Below are 25,848 nucleotides of genomic sequence, written 5' to 3' on the forward strand. Positions count from 1 at the left end.
CTGTATCACCAGCGGGAAACATCTGTGTTCATTTTGTTTATTCAGCAAGCTTTAGAGCATTAGAGATAACAGAAAAGCTTCTTCTCAAGGACTTAGTGCTCACAATCAGCAGCTGGAATGGCCAAAGGTTTGGGGGTTTGTTTTTTTTTCCCCTCTTCATACACTCACATAAGGACTACTTAAGGAGATTGGTAATCTCACAAGAAATATTAGGCTTGGAACTAAGCATGTTCAGAAGATACTCTTATTTATGCTGATATGTGCAAACCAAAGGACTTCATAAACATCTGTGTTAAATCCTTAAAAATAAAATGAATAGAATTGAAGCAGCATAAGCTGTTTCCACTACTGGCAAGTGAGCGCTGAGCTGTGGCAAACGTCACCTTTCACTGACTTCCTCCAGGCTGAGCACAGGTTTTGGGCCACAGATGTGTGCAGCTCACAGAAAAATTATCCTGATTACTGATGTAGCAGAAAGAAGATAAAACAGGTTCCATCCACCAACTGCTCCAAAACAGAACCAGCTGCTGCAAAGCAAGCCAGGCACAACCCCAGCCTGCAGCACTGGTTACAGAATCTAACCATCACTGGCTAGACCTGGACCGTCCCTCCCACCAAACCAGGGTCTACCAGGCACCCCAAGCAGGAGGGTCTCATCTCTTCTGGCAGGGAAGGTGCCTGCACAACCTACCTGGGTGCCTTAATGGTTAGCAACTATTTTGCCAACTGAGAATTTTAGGTTTGGCTCAAATAAATTTAGGACTCTGAAACTGAAACAGAGAGAAGAGCTTGCCTGTTTCTGGGAGCCCTGCACAGGGTGATGCCAGGCACATGACTTACACTTGGAAGCTGTATACAACAGCATTTTTTGCACTGGTATTGCAATAAGAATTTGTCACAGCAAAGTAGACACCATCTCCTTAGTCACAGTAATCCCCAACAGATACTGTGGTAAAAAAACCATCTCATGCTTTTCTTCAAATACACCTTCTCTTCTGCATTCACCTTCTCTTCAGTGAGTCACTTGTCAAGTTATGAATGCCCTTTAAACCTTCAAACTCCTCTGGGTGACTGGTCTATCCAGGATAGTCACCCTGTCACTAAAAAAGCCCCAAACAGACATGGCTGCTTGGCAAATATCACCTCTCAGTGCAGCTTCAATACATGTTTGTTGTCTGCCAGGCAGTGGGACTCACAAACCATGTCCCTTTCCAGTGACTCAGTGCTTCTGTTTGACTGGGAAGCAGAGCCAGCCAGCCCCAGTTTTCCTCCTGCAAGAGGCCACACAAGCAGCTTTCTGTGAAGCTGGGAGTTGAATCTACATCCACTTGCTGCCACATGGACAGAGCACCTTTCTTCTAGACCCTGAGGCTTTGCTTAATTTTTCATCAATGTTAGGCTCATACAATCACAGCATCATTTAGGTTGAAATTAACAGTAAGATCATGGAGTCCAACTGTCAAAAGCACCATAAACCAGCCATTGAAGCTGACACACTGTACAAGTTCATCTGAATACAAGACAACAACATAAATGTTTGCATAAACAAACTTCAACATAAATGTTTGCATTTTAACCTCACACTGGCTGATCCCTAGGCTGATCATCACTTACGGGTAATTTGAATATCTCCTTAGGTGGGGATCAATACATTTAAATTAAATTTTAACACAGGTAATGCACTTGAATACAAAGCAGGCATTTCAAACTCATTCAGAAATCACACCCATTCCCTTCAAATCTGGCCCAAGGAAGTCCACCAGTTACACACCTTTGAAAAGCTGACTGAGAGAATCAGAGCAAAGCATAATGCCACAGAGATGGATTCAACACACCTGCCATCAACATCACGTTTCCATAATGCAAAACTGAGAGTGCAGTCCTCCTGCATGAGCATCCTTAGTAATTCAGCATGAGATGAAATTATTAACATTGCACAGCTTTCACTGAGACTAAATAAGGCCAGCAGAATATGAAGAGCGCTTTAAAAAAATCCTGATTTTTAAGTTTTTGCACTCGTAAAAACACTAAAAATGGAGAGTAATTGTTAAATATTCTACCACTGCCAACAAAAATATGCCAAAACTCAAGCTGTAGCTGTCCAGCCCCATCAATCTCTACTATCACAGGTAATTCCACTCGGAACACAGAACAGCAATTAAGAGCAATTATAGATTAATTTTACAGAACCAATCTTTAAAAAACCCACTTGAAGAAGAATTGCTATCAAATACTTTCTTTTTTTTTTTTTTTTTTAGTATCCTGGAACACTTTAGGACAACAGAACAACCTTTATTTGAAGAGCCTTTTCACATTAACAATTTCATTGAAAATACGAAGGCTGTATAAAAATACCACCCTAACATAATCATCATTACAAGACTATTCTTGACTGACTTCACATCCACGTCTGCACTCCAGGTCCTAGTGAAGGCACTCAGTGACTCTGAAGAACCACAGGTTATCTCAGTCTGCTGTTTCACTTGAGCTCTTACATATCTACATCTTCATCCCACAGCAAACAACTGAGCACACTGAAAAAGGTGAAATTTAGTTGACAAAGGTGTCTCAAAATCAGTCCTGTACAAAAATCTTGCACACATCTTGCTTACACAGGATAATGATCAAAGGCAGAACTAATACTAAAAACGAAGATTTTCTAAACCAATCTGCTACTAAAAGAGCACAAACTGGATGAAGTGATGACTTGCCACATCTAGACTTGTTTGAACTGCATGCTGCAAAGCAAAATATTTCTAAGCAACAGTCAGTCTGGAAAATTCTAGCCTGAGCAACTCTTGCTTATAGTTGACCACAAATATGTGACCACTATGGAATACAGGTATGCATGCCTGCCTCTGTCTGCATGAGAGCTGCAAAACTGAGCCCTGAACACATTTCATTCTAGTAAACAGGAAGGGGAGAAACACAGAAACCACCAAACCACCAACTCTCTACTAAAGAGATGATTTTAACACCTGTGGTAACTCTGTGTTGCTACGAAACTACCATCCTAACCTTGGCAACAGATTTAAACAATTGAGGATACATTTTGCTCTATGCAGGCAACATAAAGCAGGCAAATGCTGCAGAAGGGTTTATTTTAAGCCAATAGGAAACAGTATTTCAAACTGGACAACACAAGTCAGGAAGAAAGAAACTTACCAATGACAGCAAGCAAGGAAAACAAAATCCAACCAATTTATTCAACAGTGAAACAGTATTTCATAATGGAGTTACTATTTACCAAGTGTGCAATAGAGACCTGAAGTACTTTCCTCGCCTGTTACCTTAATCCACACCTCCTCAATATAGAAATTACTGTAAATTTACATCAATGCAACTAGAAAGTGAAAAACCCCTGAAGAACTTAAATAACAGAGAAGTATTCAAAATATTCTGAGAGAACACAAGATCATTGTTCAGTCTGACAGACTGGTGATGGTACTAAAATGCACAAAACCCTAACTACTTTAAGAAACTGTATCAAATTTGTCTGAAATCTTTTTATTTCTATATTTGGTTGTATAAGGGCAAACAAACCTTATAACTACTTTGACATGACGTACCTTTGGGTCAAATTCTATGGTGTGGAATATGTGCATAAATGCATGGATTACCCAGCACCTGCAGAATTAGAGTCCCAGGCTACACAAGCCTACCCAAAATTCCAAATTAACCTGGCTCTTTCTCTGCATCAACTACCTCTTAAAATGGTCATTTGTTATGAGATTCATTTCTGGAAAATTCCTGTTCTCTGAAAGCACAATAAATGCATTTATATTTTTCCAACTTTTAAACTGTTTGTGCTCTCAGAGGTCCCACAGAGCCTTACAGCTGACCTCCCTTTTTGTTGTTCCCCACACAGAAGCTCATCTTGCAGTACAAGCCTGTCCTGCTGATTTCATGGGGCATTTCACTGAAGCTCTAACCAAGGGGAGCAAGCACCCCAAAAGTCACACTCTACATGCCCACTGCAGCTTCACATGGAGGGGCAGGAAAAGGCCAGTGCAGTCTGCTTTTCCTAGACACCCAGCAATGAAAAAAATCAACTTCGAAAGAAAGTAAAGAGAAAAAAAACCATCTTTTTTAACTGGGGGTTGGGGGTGAGGAGCAGAAATCACTGTTTACACTGTAAAGGGAGCAGGTTTGAGACCATCTTCTCCTAATAAATAGTCATTAATCACTTGCAGTCACTTAGCACAGGAGGTCACACAGTGGCAGCCTGGCCATTGTAAATGTTTAATACTGAATTAGATTAGAAAGGCTCAGGACAGTGTCATCACAGCTACAGGGCTACCTGCAGAACCTACCCAACTTTCCTTTGGTTTCAGTGTCACTGAGGAATGAGACAATGTGATCTTGCTATGAAGGTGAGACACAGCAAACAGCACAGAACTAACTGCAGAAAGCCAGATGGCTGTGAGCTTATTGCACCATTTTATCACTGTACTGCTGTAAAACACTATCACCTATTTTGATCATATCTCTGTTATTAGAAACATGGACACGGGGATGATGAGCTGCCTGGAAGGCAGACTGCCCAGGAACCTCCAGCTCTCTCCTGGTGGATCCACCCAGCACATGAGCACTGCCATCAACTGGCACATGACACACCAAAAATACAGACACAAACATCCTCATTTGTGTGCACAAAGCTGAAGGAGCAGGACTCAGATGGCTTTACAAGAATATTTCATAATCCTCCTCCCGCTGTCCTCTACTCAGTTAGCAGCTCAGTCAGAGCCAACTACAGCTATAATGATTGCCATAATTACTATTTTAATAGGAACCAATCACTTATCAAAATATTGCACTGAAGACTTGTACATCTTTTGTTGTAAGACTGCCAAAAAGGCAGTTCATACTGCTCCTTGTACTCTGCTAGCAGGCAGCACCTCCAAGTTTCTATTTATGCCACTGAGTGACTAAACTCAATTCAAGTGAATGCCAAAATGTAAGCAATTTGAGGCACAGTAGCTGTGCAAAGTATTATTATTCTCCTAGTGTATACACACTAACAGCTTTGTTTACTACATTCACTCCTCCTCTGCTTGTTTCCTTGGTTTTACACACTGTAGGCCAAGTTGCTGAACTTAGATGCCATAAGGTGGCCATCTGAATTCTTGTTTACATATTTAAACAGCTGTGTCAGGCACCCACAGCAAGTTTTAACCGCATAAGCAAGCCTGTAAGCATCTAAGTCAATATAGTTAGGTGCCTAGATTTATCTCTAGCTACCCAAATGTGGATCTCTGCAGACAAGTTGCTGGTTTTTGTGAGAGTACTTTTTTCTACAAGAGAGTATTAGCTTAATAACAGTTTATTTTTTATTTACATGCTTGTTTAAGATGACTGTAATGCAGATCCCTGGTAGCACTCCATTTCCACAGAGAAGTCTAGTTTACATTCTCACAATTAGCAGATGGTCATTTACGTAGTTACAGCTTCAGGTACACTGCCACACTGAGAAAAAAGTTCCTTAGTTTAATTAACTAATGACACTGGCAACTGTGGGACTCCTTATCAAGGGTGGCCAGTTGGCACCCCACTGAGTTCACAGCTAGAACATGTAGGACTCTACTTGCCTCTGTGATATGCAGTTGTGCAACTCCAAAGACCAAAAAAAATCCCATGGAAATATCATTTTTCAGGTTTGTTTGCTCCTTTCCCAAGTAAGGGTCAGCAGGCTGGATGTAATTTCAGGGAGCTTGCTTCACTTTAGTCAATACAGTCACAACCTCTTTTCTTTCAAAGAAGACATTTTAACTGAACCATGTGTGCTCCTGAATCAGAAAAAGTGCAATTATAACGAACAAAGATAACTAGAAATGGGTTAAGTTTTAAGAACAAAATGAGAGACCTCTCAGAAATTCAGGCAGCATGAAATCCAAAACTGACCATCATGAAAAGTCAGTGAATAGCATCAACTTGAAGAAAAATACTCAGATTCCACCAATACAACTGAACCAAAAAGTACATCTGAAGGGCAAGCAAAGGCTGCAGCATGGAGCAGAAATGAGTGCCCATGACTCATTCAACCAAATCCAAGTTAAACTGAAGTTTGCAGTGTCATTCAGCTTTGTAGAATTGTTTTAAATAAGCATCCCACTTACTCTCTAATAATAGAACAGCAACAGAACAGAAGCTTGAAAACAAAATATATGTGGGAAGCCCTCACGATCTGACCTCAGAGTCAACCACACACTAGTGTGAAATCTTTTTTAGCTAACTTTTTAAATTAACTGGTATTCATTTATTGGTTTAATTTCATCACAAAAAAAAAATAGCAGCAAATTATAGACATGTTATAAATAGTTTGTCCCTTGGAGGAATTCTCTAATCATCTCTAAAAATAAGAAGTCATATGATTTCAGTGTCCTGTACTGACCCTTTCAGTACTCAGCAAGGTTACACTGTATATATGTTTAGGTAATGCTACATGTTGCTCAATTTTTATATCCACAGTTATAAAAGCCTGATCTCTTCACTTCTAGTGCACACTCACATTCAGTAAAGCATTCAGTCCTGTGTTTGATGTAAAGCTTGGGAATAACTCCATAGGAAGCAGAGGTCCACAAGGCATAAAAATCATTTTGTGCTTCCAAGTGAAGCCTAGAAATATCCTTTACTTGCCCCAAACCAGCTGGGCAGCCAATTTATAATACTAGCCTGTTGCTGCATTCTTTCTTGATCCATCCACGCTAATCAATCCTTTAACTCATCCTACCCTTAGGCTGTATAGTGCCAATCACAGCGAAATTCTGACTGGTGAGTGGAAATCACTGAAGAAGGGTTTGTGGAAGTCCTGTGCTGAACAGGTCCCTGATGGTAATGCTGCAGAGTTCCATTTGTGGCTCTTGTTAAGTGCTAGCAGCTATAACTTGCTATTCAGCCTGTAAACTCTTCAAGACAGAGACCTTTCCTCACATGTGTCTGTGAAGCTTCTAGTGCCCAGATGGTGCCATACAAATGAATAATAATTATATTTTCATGTAGACCATTATTGTGCATAATGTAAATTACTTTCACTGATCCAAGAGGAAATAATTTTCTCATTTCAAAATGAAAAGAGAGAGTAAAAATAATGATTACTTGTTTGATGCTATTACTATAACAATAATTACATTTGTGGGTCCAGAATCCCCAGCTGGTCTGCATGACTTTAATGGAGTTGTACCAACTCATGGCAGCTGACAAGCTGGTTCTGGTCCTTGCTGAAGGTCTCAACTACCTCCCAAGAAGAGATTAGTTCCAACCCACACCACTTCCATGAAGGATGGGACATTAATTAAGCACACTTTGCAGACTGGGGAAGACAAACACCAGACCTGGAATCTGAAGGATGCAGTTATACACACCAGAACCCATGTGCCCTCTGAGTATCCACACAGGGATGCTCCTGCATCTGCCCAAATCAGACATCCAATCAGCCTAAATCAAAAGAAAAAAAAAATACTGGACATTGTATTCCAATTAAAGAGTCACTGCAAAAGCTTCAGTGAAGTGCCAGATCTAATTTTAACACTGTAAAGAAAAATCAGGAAGTATTTGATTAAAATTAATCCTTGAGGTTATATAATTTGACTGTTCCTACAAATTAAGATCACTTCATGCTTTCATTGTACTCCTGGCCATTCAGCAAGCAATAGTAAGATGCTGTATCACAGATCATGGACTTCCAGTGCTAAAAGGAAGAAATATTTTGAAAAATGTTTCTGAATAGAGCCAAAACATGTGGCAGGTAATGAGGGCCTTTTACACCAAAAAGTACCCATTTTGCAATAGCTGACAGGAAGTAAACGGGATTTGTACATCCCCTGTACAACAGCTGGTCTTCTCTCGCTCAAAAATTAAAACGCTTCTATTTCAAAGGGAACATCTGCAAAATCCTATCATACATTAAGGAATAAAAAACTGACACAACAAAAAAATACACCAGAGGCCTGAAAAAAGCTTCCCATCCATTTCATAGAATACATTCCCACATTCCTGCAGAGAAGATGTTTAACAAGGTAACTGCTGCCAGAGACCATCAATCTAATCTGGCTCTAATACTCCCCTTAAATGATGCATACATTAGTTCTCTTACTGCAAAGATTTGTTTGTTTTATTAACGTGTGCCTTGTTAAGTGCTAAGACTTTGTAAAAATCATTACACAGCTTCCAGCTGCAACGTATTGTCTCCCCCTTTGCCATTACTAAATGATGAGTTACCTCTATTCTCTTTCTCAATTGTTATTAAAACTGTAGTGCAGCATGATTAAGCTTCTGATAATAAGTAAAACTGTACTTAACCATCAAGTCAGTACTATGGACCCATTCTCTAAAAAATAGATCACCTTTGGCCACATAATAGCTCAATGCTATTAATTTTATTTACAACACAGGGTACCTTAACTAAGCTGTTTCACTGAGCCTGGTGTACTCAAACAAGTGAGACTCAGTTTCCAGAGATTGAGTCACTCTGGACTGAAGTTTAACATGCAAATGATTAGCTCACATTAAGCTTCTTTGCACCTTTCAGGTACGAAAATTTTCCTGAAAACCAGTTTTCCCTCCTTTTTTGTGCTCAGATTAAATTATTGAGGCCACAGGTCTACATCAACAAGCTACTTAGAGGGGAAGATATTTAAGTAGGTACTATTTGGTTATGTCTACATATATGGAACCTATAACCACTGATTGAAGCAAAAAGGATAAATTAGGGGTGAAATAGTTCCATTTTTCTTGAAAACTCTTTTGTTTTATGGAGCTTAACAGCTTATTTTACACTTAAATGCAACTCTGTAGCATGAACTCCCAGGGACTACAGCAACTCTTCCTGCAGTATCCCAGATCCTTGCCCACAGCAGATGCTCCTTCCTTCAACACACACCTGCTGCCACCCCAGTGCAAAGCTGTGCTTTAATGCTGGTGCTGCACTGAAAGCTGTGCTCCATCTAGAAACTCCCTTGTCCCATACCTCCCACATGGGTAACACTCCAGTGTTTGGCAAAGGATAGGGTCTGGGCTGTGTTTTTGTTTCTGGCAAAACAGTGCTGGGAATCCACCTGCAGAATCTAAACATTCTAGGGGCAAATGCACTCCAAAAGAAAACTCTCATTTCCAAACCTGAAAGAATCCCACGCTTTTATATGATACACAAGGTGAATTCTACGCTGGTCTTAGTTTGGGGAAGCATTTGGAAAAGGCTGGGAGAAATAACTGATGGATGAACCTTAGAGAAAGCAGAGTAAAGCCTCCTGGGTTTTATTTGCTGTATGATTCCCCCAGTATTTTCCAGCATTACAGTTGCTGCTACTTCACTTTCAGTTACAACAACTGATCGTGGTTTTCACAGTCCTTGGCATGGAGCAGAGCAGTCTCTGGATGCCTTTCCCAGCTTCAGTAACCAACAGGTATTAGGCACACTTTGTAATGACTTTTTGCTTCTTGCACATTTAACCTGGTAGAGCTTGGAGGTGACAAGGAAGGAAAAAGCAGGAAAAAACGGGCTTGAGCACATTCAGCTGATCAACCTATGGAGGACCCAGCCTTGCTCTCCACATTGCCAGGAGAAGAAATACCACATTTCCCACCACAGATATAAAAATAAGGAGGAGAGGCACTGGTGATCCTCAGGACTGTCCTCCCTAGCTTGACTTTTGCTTGGAATTAAAACTGCTCACTGATCCCAAACACATGACACTTTCTTCTCATTCTGCAGCTCTGAACACTTTGAGCTATCGATATGTTTGGCTCCTTTGACAGCTTCACGCTGAAAGAAACATACAATTTCTTTAAAAGAATAAACAAAATTTCAGACTGAAGAAATGCTTTGATCCCACACCAGCAGGCAAGAGTTGTATTTCTCTCAACTGACACAGTAACAGTGCACTGGCATTTCTGCTTTGCAGCAGAACAGGCAGCAGTGAAAACCCAACGCTGCCAGGAGGCACAAAGGAGCAGCACATTCCCACAGACAGTGCCTTCAACACCCAGTTCCAACACAGGGGCACAGCTGGGCAGCACAGACACATCCCTGAGACGCACAACTGCCTGTCATCACTGCAACACCACAGAAGCAGATGCTCTGCTGTCACATCCCTCTCATCCTCAGCAGCCCTGAAGCAGGGATTTGCATCCCGTTTTCTTCCCTTTGGGCTCCCAGCACATAACATCCCCTTCCACCATCGCCAGCAGGCTGCGTTAAGGAAACCTGACACTGAGCAGCACGCTTAGTATTTTCACAAAAAGCTGTTGCATACTTTTCAAAGATAAAGACCCTTACATAAAATTCAACCCATTCTCAGAAGGCAGTTTAATTCTTCTGTGTTTCTGACACTGGAGTTCTGCTGCTTGAATAAAGCTTGTGCAAAGGGTGCAGCTGCAAGAACGGTTCCAAGTACCCACTGAAATCACTGCTAACGATACAGTTGGTACTTCTAAAGAAGTATCTATAAGCTCATTTAATTAAATATGGAACAACTGCAGGAAACTGCTTATGACTAATGAAAGCTCCAGATGTAGCTGGTCAGGGGATCTAGCACAGTAAGTGTTTTCAGTTGCAAAATTGCTCAACTCAAAATTGTTTCTTTCTGCCAAGTTGCCAATTCCTAGTCAATTACACACAGGTACAGTGGCAACCCTTTTACTATGGTAGAATGTTATTTTAGCTACCAAATGATAGTGCTTATTACACATATATGAAGCACTTAAGAATCTGAACATCTTTTAAACACCTGGTTCAAAGGATTATGTTTCTTTTCCCACAGACACAAATTACCAAATCCTCACACTACTGATGTCCAACTCAGTAAGGTTAAAATAGGTACTCTCATTTCAGTCTTGTACACAGGGCTGAGAAAAATTCAAACAAAGATAAATAAAAGCACTGTCACCCCATACGGCAACTTTCAGACATAGCCTTGAAAAGCGCTGTCTTCTGCCAAGTGTCCAAAATCTGTTTTGCATAACTGTTTAGTATAAAGGCTCTTGTAAGGGTAGTTAGGAGGGCAAGTGAAAAAAGTGGAAAACTGTGATTAAGTACTACATCACAGACAAATATTTAGCAGCCTTCCAAAAATATACTCCTCAAAATGTACTAAAACACAGCACTCCATTCACAGAGCAAAGACACATTGGAATTAATACTATTTTTTTGGTTAAAATGCAAGACTGAGAAATCTTTGAAAAATCCTTGGAGGGCCCCTCAGATGTGCTTTAACCCAAGACATGTGGATATAATGGAGCTACTGTATTCACACCAGCCAGCTTCTCCAACTGTTGCAAAACAATTTGACATACACAAACTATGGGAAACTTGGATTGAGAAGGATACTAACTTTGCTTGGGTATTACATAAATTGCATTGAAATGTGGAAACAAAGCAACAGGAAAAAAGTCTTCTTTCACACAGATTATATACAATTCCATTTATCAGAGATTCTCCTCATGAACCCAGTTTGAAATCAGGACTGGTAACATAGGCAAGACAGGTAACTTTACCTACCAATTTGAGATGGGTGCCAAGTTTTCAAGGCAGAAGTCCACACAAAGCCAATTTCCCTATCACTTTTCCACCACGCACACATTACAATCAATAAACGGATACTTAAGTGTGAGGTTTTTTATTCTGACAAAGTAATTTTAAGGATGGCAGCCACTTCCCAGTGTGCAGGTTAAGCAAAGCCACAAGTACCATAGTCATCTTGAAGAAGCATTGCCAAATCACCTCTTGACAAAGCACTTCGTTAAGTATGCTGCCACTTGTCTTGAGCATTGTTGCTTTTTTGGGTTTTTTTTAAATATCAAAGTCAGACATTATGGCACAGCCCAGTGTGATCCATACCAGTCATTTAGATAACGAGGAGAAAATAGGTGCACTCAGCATGTGTTTTAAAACATGTTTTCTATTCAGAACCCCAGTGCTCCATCTTTAGGTCTTTGATCAAAACTGTATGCAAAAGGCGTGATTCATAACTGCCAGCATCAAAATACTCATATTCTGTGTCTGCGTGTCGCCAGCATGGAAACAATGAGCTCTCGGCCCTGAACCTGGCATTTGTTCCAGCACATCGGGTGCAAACTGGACACCGTGCCAGGACATTTGTAGGACAACTGCTAAGAGTACACGTTCCAACACTGCCCCGAGCCCACAGATGAGGATGATTTCCTAGAAAGTCTGAGGAGCTGGGAAGCAGGGCTGAAGCCCCAGGTGCAGCCTGCCCTCTCCCGGCCCCGTGTCTGCCCAGGTACCAGCATCCACCAACCTCAGGAACCCACAGTGGAGACATCAAGAAGGAAAAAAGCTGGAGAAGACTGAGAGATGAAAGCCTAAAAGGCTAGATGGACAGGAAAAGTGGCAGAGGGCATAGTTCTGGAGGAAAAATAATAAAGCCTAAATAGCTACATTTATGAATATAGCAAATACCAAGATAAGATTATGTGTAGAGACAAAAGCCGAATTCAATAAACTAGAAATTTAATTTTCACATCTAGAGAGCAGAGCAGGATCCACACACAGTGGATGGGTACGTACTACAAGTTGTCCCAAACGTCAGTGACAGAGTACTTGTGTGCTGGGAGCAGTTCTTTGCAGCCTTTCGAGGCCAAACCACTCAGTAATTTACAAGGGTAAGTCACTTCTGAGCCTCAGGTTCTTGCCTTCTCTCTCAAGGATGTAAACAAAAATACAGAAACTGACAAAACTAAGCGTGCACTTTGAGAGGCATCACTTACTTAATGTAAGCTTACTGCCACAAGAATAAAATGAAAGCCAAAGAAGCTTCTCTTGAGCTGAATACCAGTACTGGTGCTACACATCTGAGATTTGCAAGAACACTTAATTTGCTTTTTCACATACCTAATAGAAAATGCAAAAATAGAAAATTCAACTGGCAATAGCGCCAGATTTGCAACCCCTTGTGGTTTCAGGCCCGAGTCATTTGAATGAAAACCGGGGAGTTTGCAAAAGAACGTGTAAGAGACAAGGTCCTCATCCTGTGTGGGCACGGTTGCCAGCGGTGAATAAAATGACTCCACTACATTTCACTGCCCGTCACCTCCTGGGCCTGTTAGAGCTGTGCAGTAAAGAATAGCGCCTGTGCGCTTTCCAGGGTGGAAAAAGCAAAGAGGTACTAAAACAAACCCTAGGACGGTGTGGGGCAGGCGGCTCTCCCGCGAAGTTCGGGGATGCTGGGATGCCCGCGGCAGGCAGCGCCGGGAATGGGATGAGAGATCCCCCTCTCGGAGAGGGGAGAGGATCCCACGGATGCATTTTGTGGCTCTGCACCCCGGGCGCACCGGCCGGGCCGGGGGCAGGACCGGGGACAGGATCAGCACCGGGACCGGGAGCAGGAGCAGGACCGGGAGCAGGAGCGGCCCCGCACCGCGGCACCTGCGGGAGGCGCCCACGCGGAGTGCGGGGAACGCGAGCCCCGGGGCGACCGCGCCTCGCTCGCCCCAAGTTCCCCGCGCCGCAGTCCCGGCAGAAGTGCCGCCAGACGCCGTGAGACACACAGCCGCTCCCGCTCCCCCGCCTACCATCGCCTTGCCGTGCGGGGCGCCGGGTCCGCGGCGCTGCGGCTGCCCCCGCTGCTCTCCGCCGCGGTCTCGCTTCTCGCGGCCGCCGCGCTGCTCCTCGCCGGCGTCGAGGGAGGTGAAATTCCAGACGAGGAGGGTCTGCAGGAGCAGCACGGTGAGCGCCGCCACCAGCGCCGAGCGGGAGCGCCGCGCCAGCCGCCGGGCGCACGGAGCCGCCACCATCTTCGCTGCTGCTGCCGCCGCCGCGCTCCCGAGAGCCGCCGCATCCGCCGCGGCACCGAGTTTTCAGCCGGGCAGAGCCAGACGTCAGCAGGAGGAGGGCGGAGGTGGGGAAGGAGGGAGGGGGGGAAGGAGGAGGAGGTGTTCGCGGCGCGTGGGGATGGGGGAAGCCGGCGGGGAGCCCTGGCGGCGCGGCAGCCCGCGGCCGGGCCAGCCCGGGGCCAGGGGTGGGGTTGGCGGAGGAAGAGGAAGGAGGAGGAGGAGGAGGAGGAGGGTGGGCTGGAGGCGGAGGAGGAGCGGTGGCGGGGGCTGCTGCTGCTGCTGCCGCCGCCGGCGGGCGGGCGAGCCCCGGCCCTGCGCGAGGGGAAGGGGCCGGGGCGGGGCGGCTGGCGGCTCCCGGCGGGCGGGCAGACGGCAGCGGGGAGGGGAGAGGAGGAGAGAGGAGGGGGCGGGCGGCGGCGGGGCGGGCGGCGACTGCCATCTTCTGAGGGAGCGCGGGCTCGCGGGGCGGGCGGGCACCTGGCGGGCGGAGCGCCGCGCGCGCCCCTCGCCTCACGGCCGGCCGGGCTGCCCCGCCTGAGAGCGGGCCTGGGCCGAAAGGGGCGAATTCCTCTACACAGAGATCCTTTCCAGCTTTTTTTCTTTTTTTTCTTTCATGGAGCAGAAGGGTCCCCAGCACCATTTCGGCTCGGCGGAATGAGAGCAAGGTGCAGCACCTCCCCAGCCCGGTGAGGTTTGCAGGACCAGGCACAGGGCGAGCGTAGCGAAACGCCCAGTGGCTCAAAAAGTGAACAGAACGGACGAGTTCAGTTGCCTTTTTCTCCCATACTGGTATTGGCTTTCTAATCTGAAAGATCTCATTATCTGATGATAGTACTAAAGGAGGCAGTTTTTTTAATCTGCCTGCACCGTGCCTCTTTTTCTAAGCCTAAAACCGCTTTACAAAACAAATCCAAAGGTAAAAAATACATTATCTCCTGCTAAGAACAGTTGCTTTTTTAAATGACAGCCAGGTAGGATTTGCACAGACCAGCGGGATTTTGTTTCCATTGGAAGTGCTTTAGTTTGTGACCTAAAGAAAATGAAAGAAGTAGTAAGATTCAGAAGCATCCTTTATTAAGGAAGTTTTCCTCATGATCCAGAATGCTACAAATAAAACCTTAGAGGAGGTATCCTTCATTGCAACATTTCACAAGCAGAGGAAGGATGTGGCAGTTGCGAACAGTGCCACACTGAGTATCACTGACTGACTGCAAGGTGTCTCTGAACAGAGAGGTCAACATACATCATTAGTAAGTTCCAGGAAAGTCAGCCCAGAAAGGCTCCTCTCTGTGTGTCAGCAGAGCATCGCCTGGCTGACCTTCTGTTCGTGCAGTGGAACAGTGTCCCGTTTTTGCCAGCTGGGGTGATGGCAGAGAGCCCCTGATAACAAATTTTGACAGTGTCGGGCTTCCACACCAGTTGCACATGCATCAGATTTGCTGGTCCCACAGTACAGTGAAATGAGCTGTTACAACAAAAAAATTACTCTGCACAGCTCGCGAAGTTGATGGATAATTTTTATTCCAAACGATCAAATAATTGGGCATTATAAACACAAGCAAATTTGCTGACAAATGCAAGATAAAAGCATCTTCCACTTGGGATTAAATGCTTTTCTCTTCAAAAGGAAGTTGTGGTCTTAGCAAGTCGTTGCTCCACACGGTCTTCCCTTGGGCTTGTACATTGCTGGAGGTGCTGGTGGTGCCAGAAATAAAACAGACACTGAACAGGCCAAATGACCAAGAGCTGTGAAGAGCCTCAGGACCTGATTCCAATCCTGTGTACCTCACTGGTAATGGGAGACACATTCCCATGGATACCCTAAAATGGCTAAAAGCCCTAACAGCAACATTCAAGGCAGGCAGTACTTTAGCACAAGGCAACACTGCTTTCTATAAAAGGAACACAGCAGTAATTGTGATGAACTTGTGATCCATGCTTCTTAAAATTTTAATGACCTATTGGAAAATTTCCTCCAGATTTTATGGAGTAATTTTTATGCTGGAAAATGTCTGTGGGTGTTCCTAATCTCTGTATATAATTACTGTGACTGATAGGGCAGTGAGGAACAGCAGTGCATGCTCAATCTCACACGTGTCCTACTGAAAGCCAGTCTGTAGAGAAGATTTGTATCCAAACCACAATAATTTATAGGCCATAAAGATCTGAGCCTTCAGTATAAAGTCAGCCCTGTGTATGGGTGGGAGCCCCAGCATGAGATACTTCTGCACTGACAGAAAAAGCAGAGCAGAAAGAGGAGCAGACTTCTCCTCCTCCAGCATCCTCCTTTACCCATATTTAGACATGTAAAATCTGGAAAGGACAGTGCAGTAGGTATGGCGTTCATTTTTAAAAATATGGTATGACCAATAACAACTAGCTGTTCAAAACATCCTTCTTCTGTGCTAAAGAAAACAGCCAAATAAAAGGAAGAGAATTTAACTAATAACTGTTTTTTCTTGTGCTGATTCCAACTAAAAAATAAAAAGGTCAAGGCTGAGCATCTTGAGAATTTAAAGATGAAAAGACATAGAAACTGAAAAAATGAACTGTACCAATCCAAAGAGCAAACTAAAATCAGAGATTGCATAAAAGTTAAAACTGTTAAATGAATTTTATTATAACATTTATGAATAATGGCAGCTTGATTGAGCTGTGTTGCATCAGAAAATATTTAATCAGGTTACACAGAAGACACTTGAGAGAGTTACCACTCTGAAAATTCCCCACGTTGCCCATGTTAGGTGAGATAATCAGTGTCTAGCACAAAATATAAAAGAGAAAAACCAGATTTGATTCTTACATAAGTATTATGTTGGTTACACGTAACTGTCAAAGAGATGGAGTTTTAAGCAAGGGTAACAACTGTGACTTGGCTAATTTGCTCTAAAACCCCAAGAGATAATTGATTTAAATATTTTTTGCCATTGCACAGGTATGTAAATTCAGTGTGGGTGTGTTTCAGAGAAGAAGGTATCAATCTTGCCTACTTAAAATTATGTAAAAAAAGGACCATACTCAGTTCCATTTTGGTCTGATCTACTTTGCGAGATTTACCTATCCTGTCATAAAAAAAAAATTGTTCCCGCCTCCTAACAGTGTAAATACAGTCTAAAATTGCACCAAGTAACCAGACTTTGCACAAAGAAATAAGTGAAGTTGAGAGCAGTGTTAATAAGCAATATCCTTTGCTCTGCTTTGCAGAGCTTATGGTCCATCTGGTGAACAAACATTACAGGCTTATCTGAACTCCAACTCACAGCCTGACTCATAGGCAGTTTAGAAGCACATTCTGTAATCAGTGAAAGACTAAGTTATTTCAGAGTGAAGATTTGCATTTTTTCTTAAAAACAGTCATGTCCTTATCACATCAAAATTTAGATTTCAGATGTATGTTATCAGGTTGAAGGGGAAAAGGGTGAATGAACTGATTTGTCTAAGAATGGGTATCTCTAATATACTCAATCTTAAAATCTGTGAAGAATACAGAACAAATAGCAAATCTGTGTATATTGCTATGCTATCCAAAAAATCATAGCAGCTAAGGAATGTGCCTTAGGAATAGAAAAGATTGAAAATAGGCCCCGAGCAGTGTTCAATGAGTAATCTGCAGCAGCAGTAGCAATGTCTTCTGAAGTTTGGGCTTCTTCCCTGAAGTGACAAATTCTTTCTTTTCTTTTCCTTCTATCACTAGCCAAAACAACACAGCACTCCTAATAATTTTAGCACATATGGAGGACATAGACCTTTTCCTTGGGAGTCTGGCAGTCTTACTGGTCTAAGCATGAAATCTGAAAGAGCAAAACCAGGGTAGGGAATTACTCCCTGAGAATTTCACCCTCTCAGATTACTCTCAGGTGACAGTGACCCTCTCAGGTCACTGTGTGCTCTGCAAGAAGTTCCCGAAACATTGGGTTTTGGTTTTAAACACGTGTATATTGCTAGACTTAGAAGGCAGAGGAAGTGTGATTTCATTTTTTTGGAACCACAGAACCACCATTAACTTCATGTTCTGCAATTCAATCATTTTTATGGTTTACATGTGTGTTCTTCACCACTCAGGTATACTGTACCATGAATATTCACTCTTCCATATTTTCATATTTTGATAAACAAAACCAAGATTCTTTGCCAGGTACTCATTTTACATCAGGCTACTCTCCAAGTGGATTATAAAATCCAGGTTCTCCCTTATATGCATGGGCAGAACTAAAGTCAATGGAGATGTGACTGCTGCACGCAAGAAATGCCTTTCATTCTGGTGGTTTTATAAAACTTGAGATTTGGGCAAACCTTTCTTAATCCACTCTTATTTCATTTTGCCTCTTCACAAATGCCAGCTCTGGTGGCAATGAATATGCAAAAGCCAAATTTTTGACACCAACATTTCATTCTGCTAACACTGTCTATAAATTATCAACTGAACATACTGTGTCAGGGTTGTCAAAGACAATAAAAGCAGGTTCTATGTTCAGTTTGTATGAAATACGTAATGGGTATGTGGAATGTATCTTACATCTCCCTTCTGAGAGATAAATTTAGTTCAGGACCTTGGCATATGCTCCACTTCAGGAAGTGAAGGAAAATGGAAGAATTATTCCCTTCACCATCACATTAAAACATCCCTTTTTCTTTATAATCTCTTAGCATATAAAACCTTTCACTATCAATGAGGGGAAATGGCTGTATATGTACTTTATATACAGCCCTCAGTGTTGTGACAGCTTTTTCTTTCAGCCAGTGGTCGAGGATAATCACGGAAGGATTACCCATCTGTTCTTGCCATGTGGCATTCTGTCTTCAGTAAGGAGATACTGCAGTTCACAGCTTCCTGCAGTTCTTTTTTTTCTGATGTTCTCTCATTAACTAAAAATTGTTTTATTATCCGTCTGAGTTACTAAGTTGGAAAGTCTGGAAGACTCATGAAGGTGACCTAGTTTGGATTATCTAAATTAGAGCCAGCCACTGCCTGTTGCAAATAACACTTTGTTTAGATGCAGAAGGAACTGGTTTCTTTGGCTTGAGCTTTCATACTAGGTTTTGCTTTTTTTTTTCTGTCTGTCCACTTGATGGAAAAAGACAAGTGGTATACAAAAAAAGGTAATCAAAGGAGAAGAGAAGGAGAAAAGAGACTTTTTTGCTAAGACTGACACTTTTCAGAACATCCATTTTTTTTACTACATTTACTATGATGACATACCAATGCAAAGCATATATAGAGATTTATCCCAGTAGTCACCTACAACATGGTTTATGTGTCTAAACTTCTATTGAGATATCATGACTTGCTGCAGGAACAATAACTAGAAAAGAAACTTGCTTTTGAAAGAAGATTTCAATAGCCTTTCATTTTGCCTAACTCTGGAAAACACATTATTTCAAAGACAAAGTTTTATGTTTAAGCTCCTGATACAATGCATATTCATATATATGAAAGCTTGCTCTGAAAACATACGTGATAAGATAGTGATAAGATAAGATAAGATTCTTTAAAAACAGAGCCATTTTGCAGTAATTGATTTAATACAAGCTTTTCTGTCAGGAAACATTGTTTGTGATGGTATGTCAAACCCAGAATCAACAGCCTCAACAGATCATTTGCCTGCCACTGATGCACTCTTGTCCCTTGTCCGCACTGTGCAGTCCCACAGCATGCCAGGTGGAGCTGGGACAATTTGCCAGTGTGTGACAGTGACATTATCATGAGCTTCTGCATAAAGTCTCCAAACCCTTGGAGCAAGTTTCCCTGGGCAGGGGTGGGAGGAAGGGCAATCATGTTGTGTTCCCCTGCTAGAGGGGAGCTGAACAGGTAGCCCAATTTCCTGCTGCAGTTCCTAACAGCTGAGCTGGCAAGGGGGTGTTTCAGCTTCCCTCTGACATTGGTCTGCCAACACCATGGGCTATGTCAGATATTACAGAGCAAAGACAATTATACAAATTTAAGCAAACAAACTTGATAGCCATCATTAATCTTCCTGTATTTAGAAAGTCATTAGCAAAAGCGGGTGCAAAAACCTGTTTGGCTGTAATTTGGATGCTACAAGAAAAGGAAGTTTTCAGACAAGATATTTGGTGTGCCTTAAAAGAAATACAAGTTTTGGAAAAGTAAGCCAATAGTCCATGTATGGCAAAGAGGCTCTAGGTCCCTTCTCAATCAGTTACATACAGGCAGATCTCACACTGCTGTTACGTCCTCAGCCCTGATCCTCCAGATTTACACAACTGTTGATGACACTATAGCTGATCCTGTATTGCACTGAAACTTCTCAAATGGCCACATTCTTGCCTGAAAACTAAACCAAAAAATTTGGTTGCTCATTCTGCTAGATGAATGCCACTGAAACAGATTCTTACCTCAGACTTAGATTTACCTGAGCACAGATGAAAAATACAAAGAGGATATGTATAATTTCTTTTTAAGCTTCCTGTAGTGAAGAAAAAGGCATATTATGCATTCCATGCATTATTCTCTCCTTTATGCTGTATATAATTGGCAGAAATTTCCAGTGAAAAAACTATCTGGCCAAATTCTCAGAGCCTCATGCTCTGCAAAAATCTGTCTTAAATTAATCTATATTAGGAGTAATATTCAAGCTGACTGCACTCATATGAAAAATGTATTTTAAAAGCTCTAGCAGATACAATCTGCTATTTTTTGCCTAACTTTGTTCCCTGCTGTTGTTGGTCTCTCATGGGATTTCTTGCAGAGTGGTTAAGTGATCTACACTGAGGTTTCAAAAGCAAAGATAATAGGAGTTCTATTCACGGGTTAAACACTTAGCTGCTTTAATACAAGATGTGTAGGAGCAGCCCCTAATGACATTCAAATCTTGTTATTGCTGTGCTTCAGTATAGGATATACTTGGTTTTGTGGCTGCAAGAAGCAATTGTCAGAGATGACTGTAAATCCCGAACAGCAAATAAATCCCAGCACATGGAAATGATGCCTGATTTTGCTCTTACAGCAGGACATCCTTGGACTTCACCATGCTGGCTCCTGACTTACAGCAGTGCAAGTGCTGTAGTGCAGTCAGTGGCTTGTACCCCACCTACCCTGGTGTGTGGCTACAGGGCCATCAGCTCTTAACTTCACACTGGCATAACATTTCTAACCCTCCCTTTGCAAAACAGTGTTGCCTCTTAGTGCCTTGGCTTTTGGACATTCCCCTAAAAACAGCATTGTGGCAAGCTCTGAGCCTTCAGTGTTTATGAATCTCATGTCTAACTTATTTTTCTTATGTCTTCCAGGGCTTGCTAGCACCTCCATTGCCTTGCCCCACTTTAAACTAGCACATTTGCTAATGGTGTGTAGAAATTCCAAGCTTTCTTCCAAAGCAATGAAGATTCTAGCTGAGTACACATTAAATAATTTCAATGCTCTCTGTTCGTCTGAAACCTTATGAACTGTCTTTGCTGCAAGGAGAAGTAGTAATAGACATAGGTCCAGAGTCATATCACAAGTGACTTGGTTTTACTCGTTAATCCACTGAAGATGTTAAGCACAAATACTAGAACCCTAAGCAAAGCATAAAGAAGGAGCTGCTTGAAAGCCAGCCTCATATTTGTAACACAAAAGTTTGATAGATTAGCGGATTAAGAGGTGTATTGATATTAGTTTCATTTGTTTCACACAGAGTAAAAGATTAGAAAAAAAATAAGACTAGGTGGAGAACCACTGGTTGATTAAATCATGTTGTAAAGGTTATTGATAATTAAGGCCAAAGTATTTAAAGGTGCACAAGTGAATGTGGTGTCCAAATGTCCCTGAATTTCAAAGGACATTAGATGCACACAGCCAGTTTAAGTCTCATTGAAGGCAATGATGTGAGTTTGCTGCATAAGCAACGCTAATGTGGTGTTTGAAATGGAAACATGGGAACTTGTTAGGCAGATAGTGGAGTTTTGGGGTTCTAAATGTCCAGATAACCTGCTGAATGACCACAAGTATTTTCTGGGTTTCACAGTACCAAGTGTTCTAGGTGTCAGAATAACCTTCAGAAAGGTGATTCCACCCAATCCACTGCAATCAGGCACTGCTTAAGCAAGCTCAAGTGCTACCTGATGTGATGATGAAATGAATCATTCTACTATAGGAGCTCTGAAATGCAGAGGAAGCATTCTGAATTCACAAGCACAGGATGCAATGGATACTTGCAGATCAAATATTTGAGAAATTCATAATATTGCATTTCCATCCAATTTGTTAAATTTCTTTCAAATTTCCTTTGTCATAACTAGCTTGAATTGTGATTTATCTATTTGGAATGGCTGCCATTATAAACAAAACATTTCACTACAAGTTAAAGATGATGAAACTGGACATTGTATGGATTTTAAATTTGCTATGAATCACAGTCAATACCATCATCTTAGAACAGGTCCTTAATCCATTTTTGCTGTGCACAGTGTAGTTAAAAGAACAGTTTTAAGTGCTTCTTCCCATCTTTTCCACACTTCCACTTTTCAAATTCAATGTTTTTGTTAAAATAGCAAAGTGATTTCCTTACAAACAGTAGATGGAGACTCATCTGGACACAGTTACAGAGCCTTTAAATAATCTGGTATATTTAGTCTTTATTTTTATTACTGAATGATTGAGATGAAATCACCAAGTTTATCATAGGCTAAGAGCACATCTAGGGTAAATTAATATAATTAATCTGATGCACAGTAAGCTTTTAGATGAAAGGAAAAGTTATGCTGGAGTAAACTCAGGTGTAAATTCCCAGTGCTATTTATAAGACTGTAATTCCTGGAGGGATATCAGGGTCTTCTATTTAAGTAACTGAGAAAGTCAGCATCGATGGAGGGCATGTGACTGAGAAAACATTTATACTCAGAACAAGATCCCTCAGAAGATACAACCAGAGGCCCTTTCTGCTGGCCTGGGCACTGAGCTGCAGACACTGCATCTCCCCATCCAGCTGTCCTAGTGGGAGACATCATCCATGCCAGCCACTTGTCACCATTCCCTGCTGGAGAGAGCTCTACTGAAAACATTTACAGGAACACTCCTTCAGTTTCTCAAGCAAATTTGTCTGAAATAGCACAGACTATCCATTTATAAACTTTAAACTTGCCCAGCTGGCTCTGTCAGAAGCCTATTAGGCAGCACTCTCACAAACTGCTCTCCTTCAGAGCAGTAGTCAAGACTATTTGAGGATGGTGATCTCGTCCTCTGACACAGCTGGACTGGAAAGGAAGTGGAAAGGAGTGAAAAGAGCAACCCCTCCCCGGGATTCTAAGTATTTGTGCAAAAGGGCTAAAAAAAGCACTTAGTGAGACTATGGAGAAATGAAAACTGGCACCCTGAACAAGGAGGAACACTTCTGGCTCTGCTGCTCTTTGTCTCACATTGCCATTTGCTTCCTCTTCTGGACTAATCTGCAAAATACTACTTTTGACCAAGCACAAGTGTCACAGGAATGATTAAAGAAGAGAAGTGGAAGAGAAAGTCCTGTGCTCTTTACCACCTCTTCCTTAAAGCCAATGAGCAAACTCTTTATCCAAGTCCTTAACCCAGCATGGGGTAACACTGGGGATGATAAATTCTATGACACAGCCTATTTGTGCCGTGTCTTAAAAAAATAAAAAGATAAATGAAAACATATGTTATATATGTCTTGGAAGAATGTTAGCAGATATGCTCATGGCCTTCAAATATACGTAAGACTCTTGCAAAGAGAAAGGCAATAAATTGTTCTGAGTTCAATTGCAACAAGAAAAGATTTAGAAAGACATTAAGAAAATTTTCTAAGCACTGGTAAGATCATTTGGGGAAGTTGTGAAGTCTCTGAAAACCAGGTTAGATGAATAAGCTGTCAAAATGGCTTAAGTGTTTCTGATTTTTCCTGAGGTCAAAATGAATTTTCAGGATCCCTTCCCTCCCATTATGCTATGATTCCACAGAACTTGCCAGCAGGTAGACCAAAGGGGCAGGAGCCCTGCCAATTCCACATGGAAACACAGATGAACTCAAGGTCTCCTATCTGCACATTTAGGATGCTAGAAAACAAACACAGCCACATGCATTAATATATGGTATTATTTTGCTGAAAGGATCTACAGAAACAATTGCAATGAGAGGCTCCAAATCACGGCTTAGGGAATGTTTGCAAAGAGCATTATTTACCAGCAGAAACAGGAAACATTAATTCAGTGTTTTTGAAGGGCTGGCAGCACCCAACCAGTGAGTGCTGCATTTCCCACCCCAGCAGACAGTGGCAGCATGAAGTCCTGCAGTGCTTGTGAGCTTCAGCTGAAGCCTGTGTGGGCAGCTCCTCTGAGTCCTTCATTTAGAGTCTCATTTAGCTTTTCACTGCCTGAGCTCATCTCTTTGGCTGACAATTGCTATTTTGCATGTAGATCCCTGGCAGTCTCTTGCATGTTGCACACACTGCAACTACAGGGCTGAGATTGCTCCTCTCCTTCAGAATTCATGGTGAGCACAACCATTAGAGCAAACAGCTAAATACAGCTTTTGGCCGCCAAATTTCAGTTTCATTGCTGTCAGAACGTCGTTTATCATGGCTGGGCTATAATTTTCAGGCTTGTAAAACCTCAATTGTCATGTTTGGATTTTCTTTAACACTTATTATAAATGCACGAATTTGATTTGTGCAGAATGGAATGACTCTGGGTGGCTCAGGGATTTGGCAAAGAGCTTCACATATTTCGTCGAAATTCTGTTTGGCCTAGAGAGGCGTTACAATTCCAGATAAAAAATGTGCTTTTCAATACAGAAGTAATTTGTAATAGAATGTTCCAAAATAATTCTGTATAAAAGATGAACTGAAACAAAAGCAATGTGATCTTTGCCTCTTCACCATGGGAATTAATTCAGATTGAGAAAATGGAATTGGAAAATTCTGATTTGACACATTTTGCAAAATATATTGTGGGTGAATGCAGAGAAAGGAAGAAATTCCATTACCTTGAGCAGGAGGCCCAGAGGTGAGCATATACAGTTCCTTGCAGTAATCCTTGGAGCTCTCTAGGAGCCTTAGGTAGTGTTAGGGAGCAGCAATATTTGTGTAAATCATAACTAGTAATAAAGCAAATTACAGTAAGAGTCTTTGATAAACAACAGAAGCCTACTGAAATCTGCTTCATTTTAGTAGGACAATTTGGATTATTTAAAGGCAGTTGAACATGTGGAAAAATCTAGGAAGAATCTTAAAATGCTGTATTTCCAAAACAAAAGATAAAATTGTATCCTTTTTGGGTCATATAACTTGGATCTATACTTACACTTGGTTGCAGCCTTAGACTAAGCAAATACATATGTATGAGGTCTTATCTTTACACTTAATTTTGGTGTTTTGGTAAATGCAAATGATGAAAGAAGTTGATATGAATAAATTGACACGAGTTTAGAAGTCACCTCATTGCAAAGTGAGAGATATTTGGGAGTGTTCATCACCTTACAACAGGGAAGGCTTCTGGTGTTGTCAGTCAGTCACATGTTCTGTATCAGGAATGTTTTCAATTCTAGGCTGAGAAACTACAAGCTCTTGAAGGAGCCAAGAAACAAATGTAGTACTTGAGCATGTTTACTGTAAAATGAAGGGCTATTTTATCTCAATCAAATAAACCAACAAGTGAACTTCAAATCTGATACTGAAATAAATCCAATTTACTCTAGTGTAATTGCTTATTTGATTCTCAAATATGACATGAAGTTAGAAAACAAATTGATATTCTGTCACTTCTGTTTCAGTAAACTTAACTCAAACAAGTTGCCCTTTAGGTGCATCTTGGATGGAACGGTACTTTATCTTCATCCCAAGGAAATCAGTGTATTAAATTTGTTTGAAAAATTATTATCCAAGCCTTGACTCCTTTTCAGACAGTGTTTGAACTGCATACTAAAAAGGCCAAATTTCCCCTGAGAGCCAGCACAAGCACAGAGAAGATAAGTGTTGTAGTATATCCTGCCTCTGCAAGAAAATGTACCAGCAGCAAAGGTACAATATAAGCTCAGATGAACTCAGTAGGCACAGAAACTGCAGAAATCTTGTGGGCATGGGCATCTTACCTCATGGCCAAAATACAATCCTG

The 25,848-nt window shown here is 41.8% G+C and overlaps 1 protein-coding gene across 4 annotated transcripts in view; it reads right to left on the reverse strand.

The window, feature by feature from the left end:
• The window catches only part of XYLT1 (xylosyltransferase 1), a 167,172-nt gene extending 153,098 nt beyond the window's left edge, over positions 1-14,074 (reverse strand). The window contains exon 1 of one of the 4 annotated variants that reach the window (XM_085074773.1): positions 13,528-14,074. In XM_085074773.1, the coding sequence (XP_084930899.1) occupies positions 13,528-13,749 (222 nt within the window). In that variant the 5' untranslated portion in view covers positions 13,750-14,074. The remainder of the gene's footprint in view (positions 1-13,527) is intronic. The other 3 variants (XM_085074775.1, XM_085074772.1, XM_085074774.1) reach the window with 3 other exon arrangements.
• Between the last annotated feature and the right edge of the window lie 11,774 nt (positions 14,075-25,848).

Source organism: Lichenostomus cassidix, chromosome 14, assembly GCF_008360975.1.
Source record: "Lichenostomus cassidix isolate B80296 chromosome 14, HeHo_3.0, whole genome shotgun sequence".
Lineage (NCBI taxonomy): Eukaryota > Metazoa > Chordata > Aves > Passeriformes > Meliphagidae > Lichenostomus > Lichenostomus cassidix.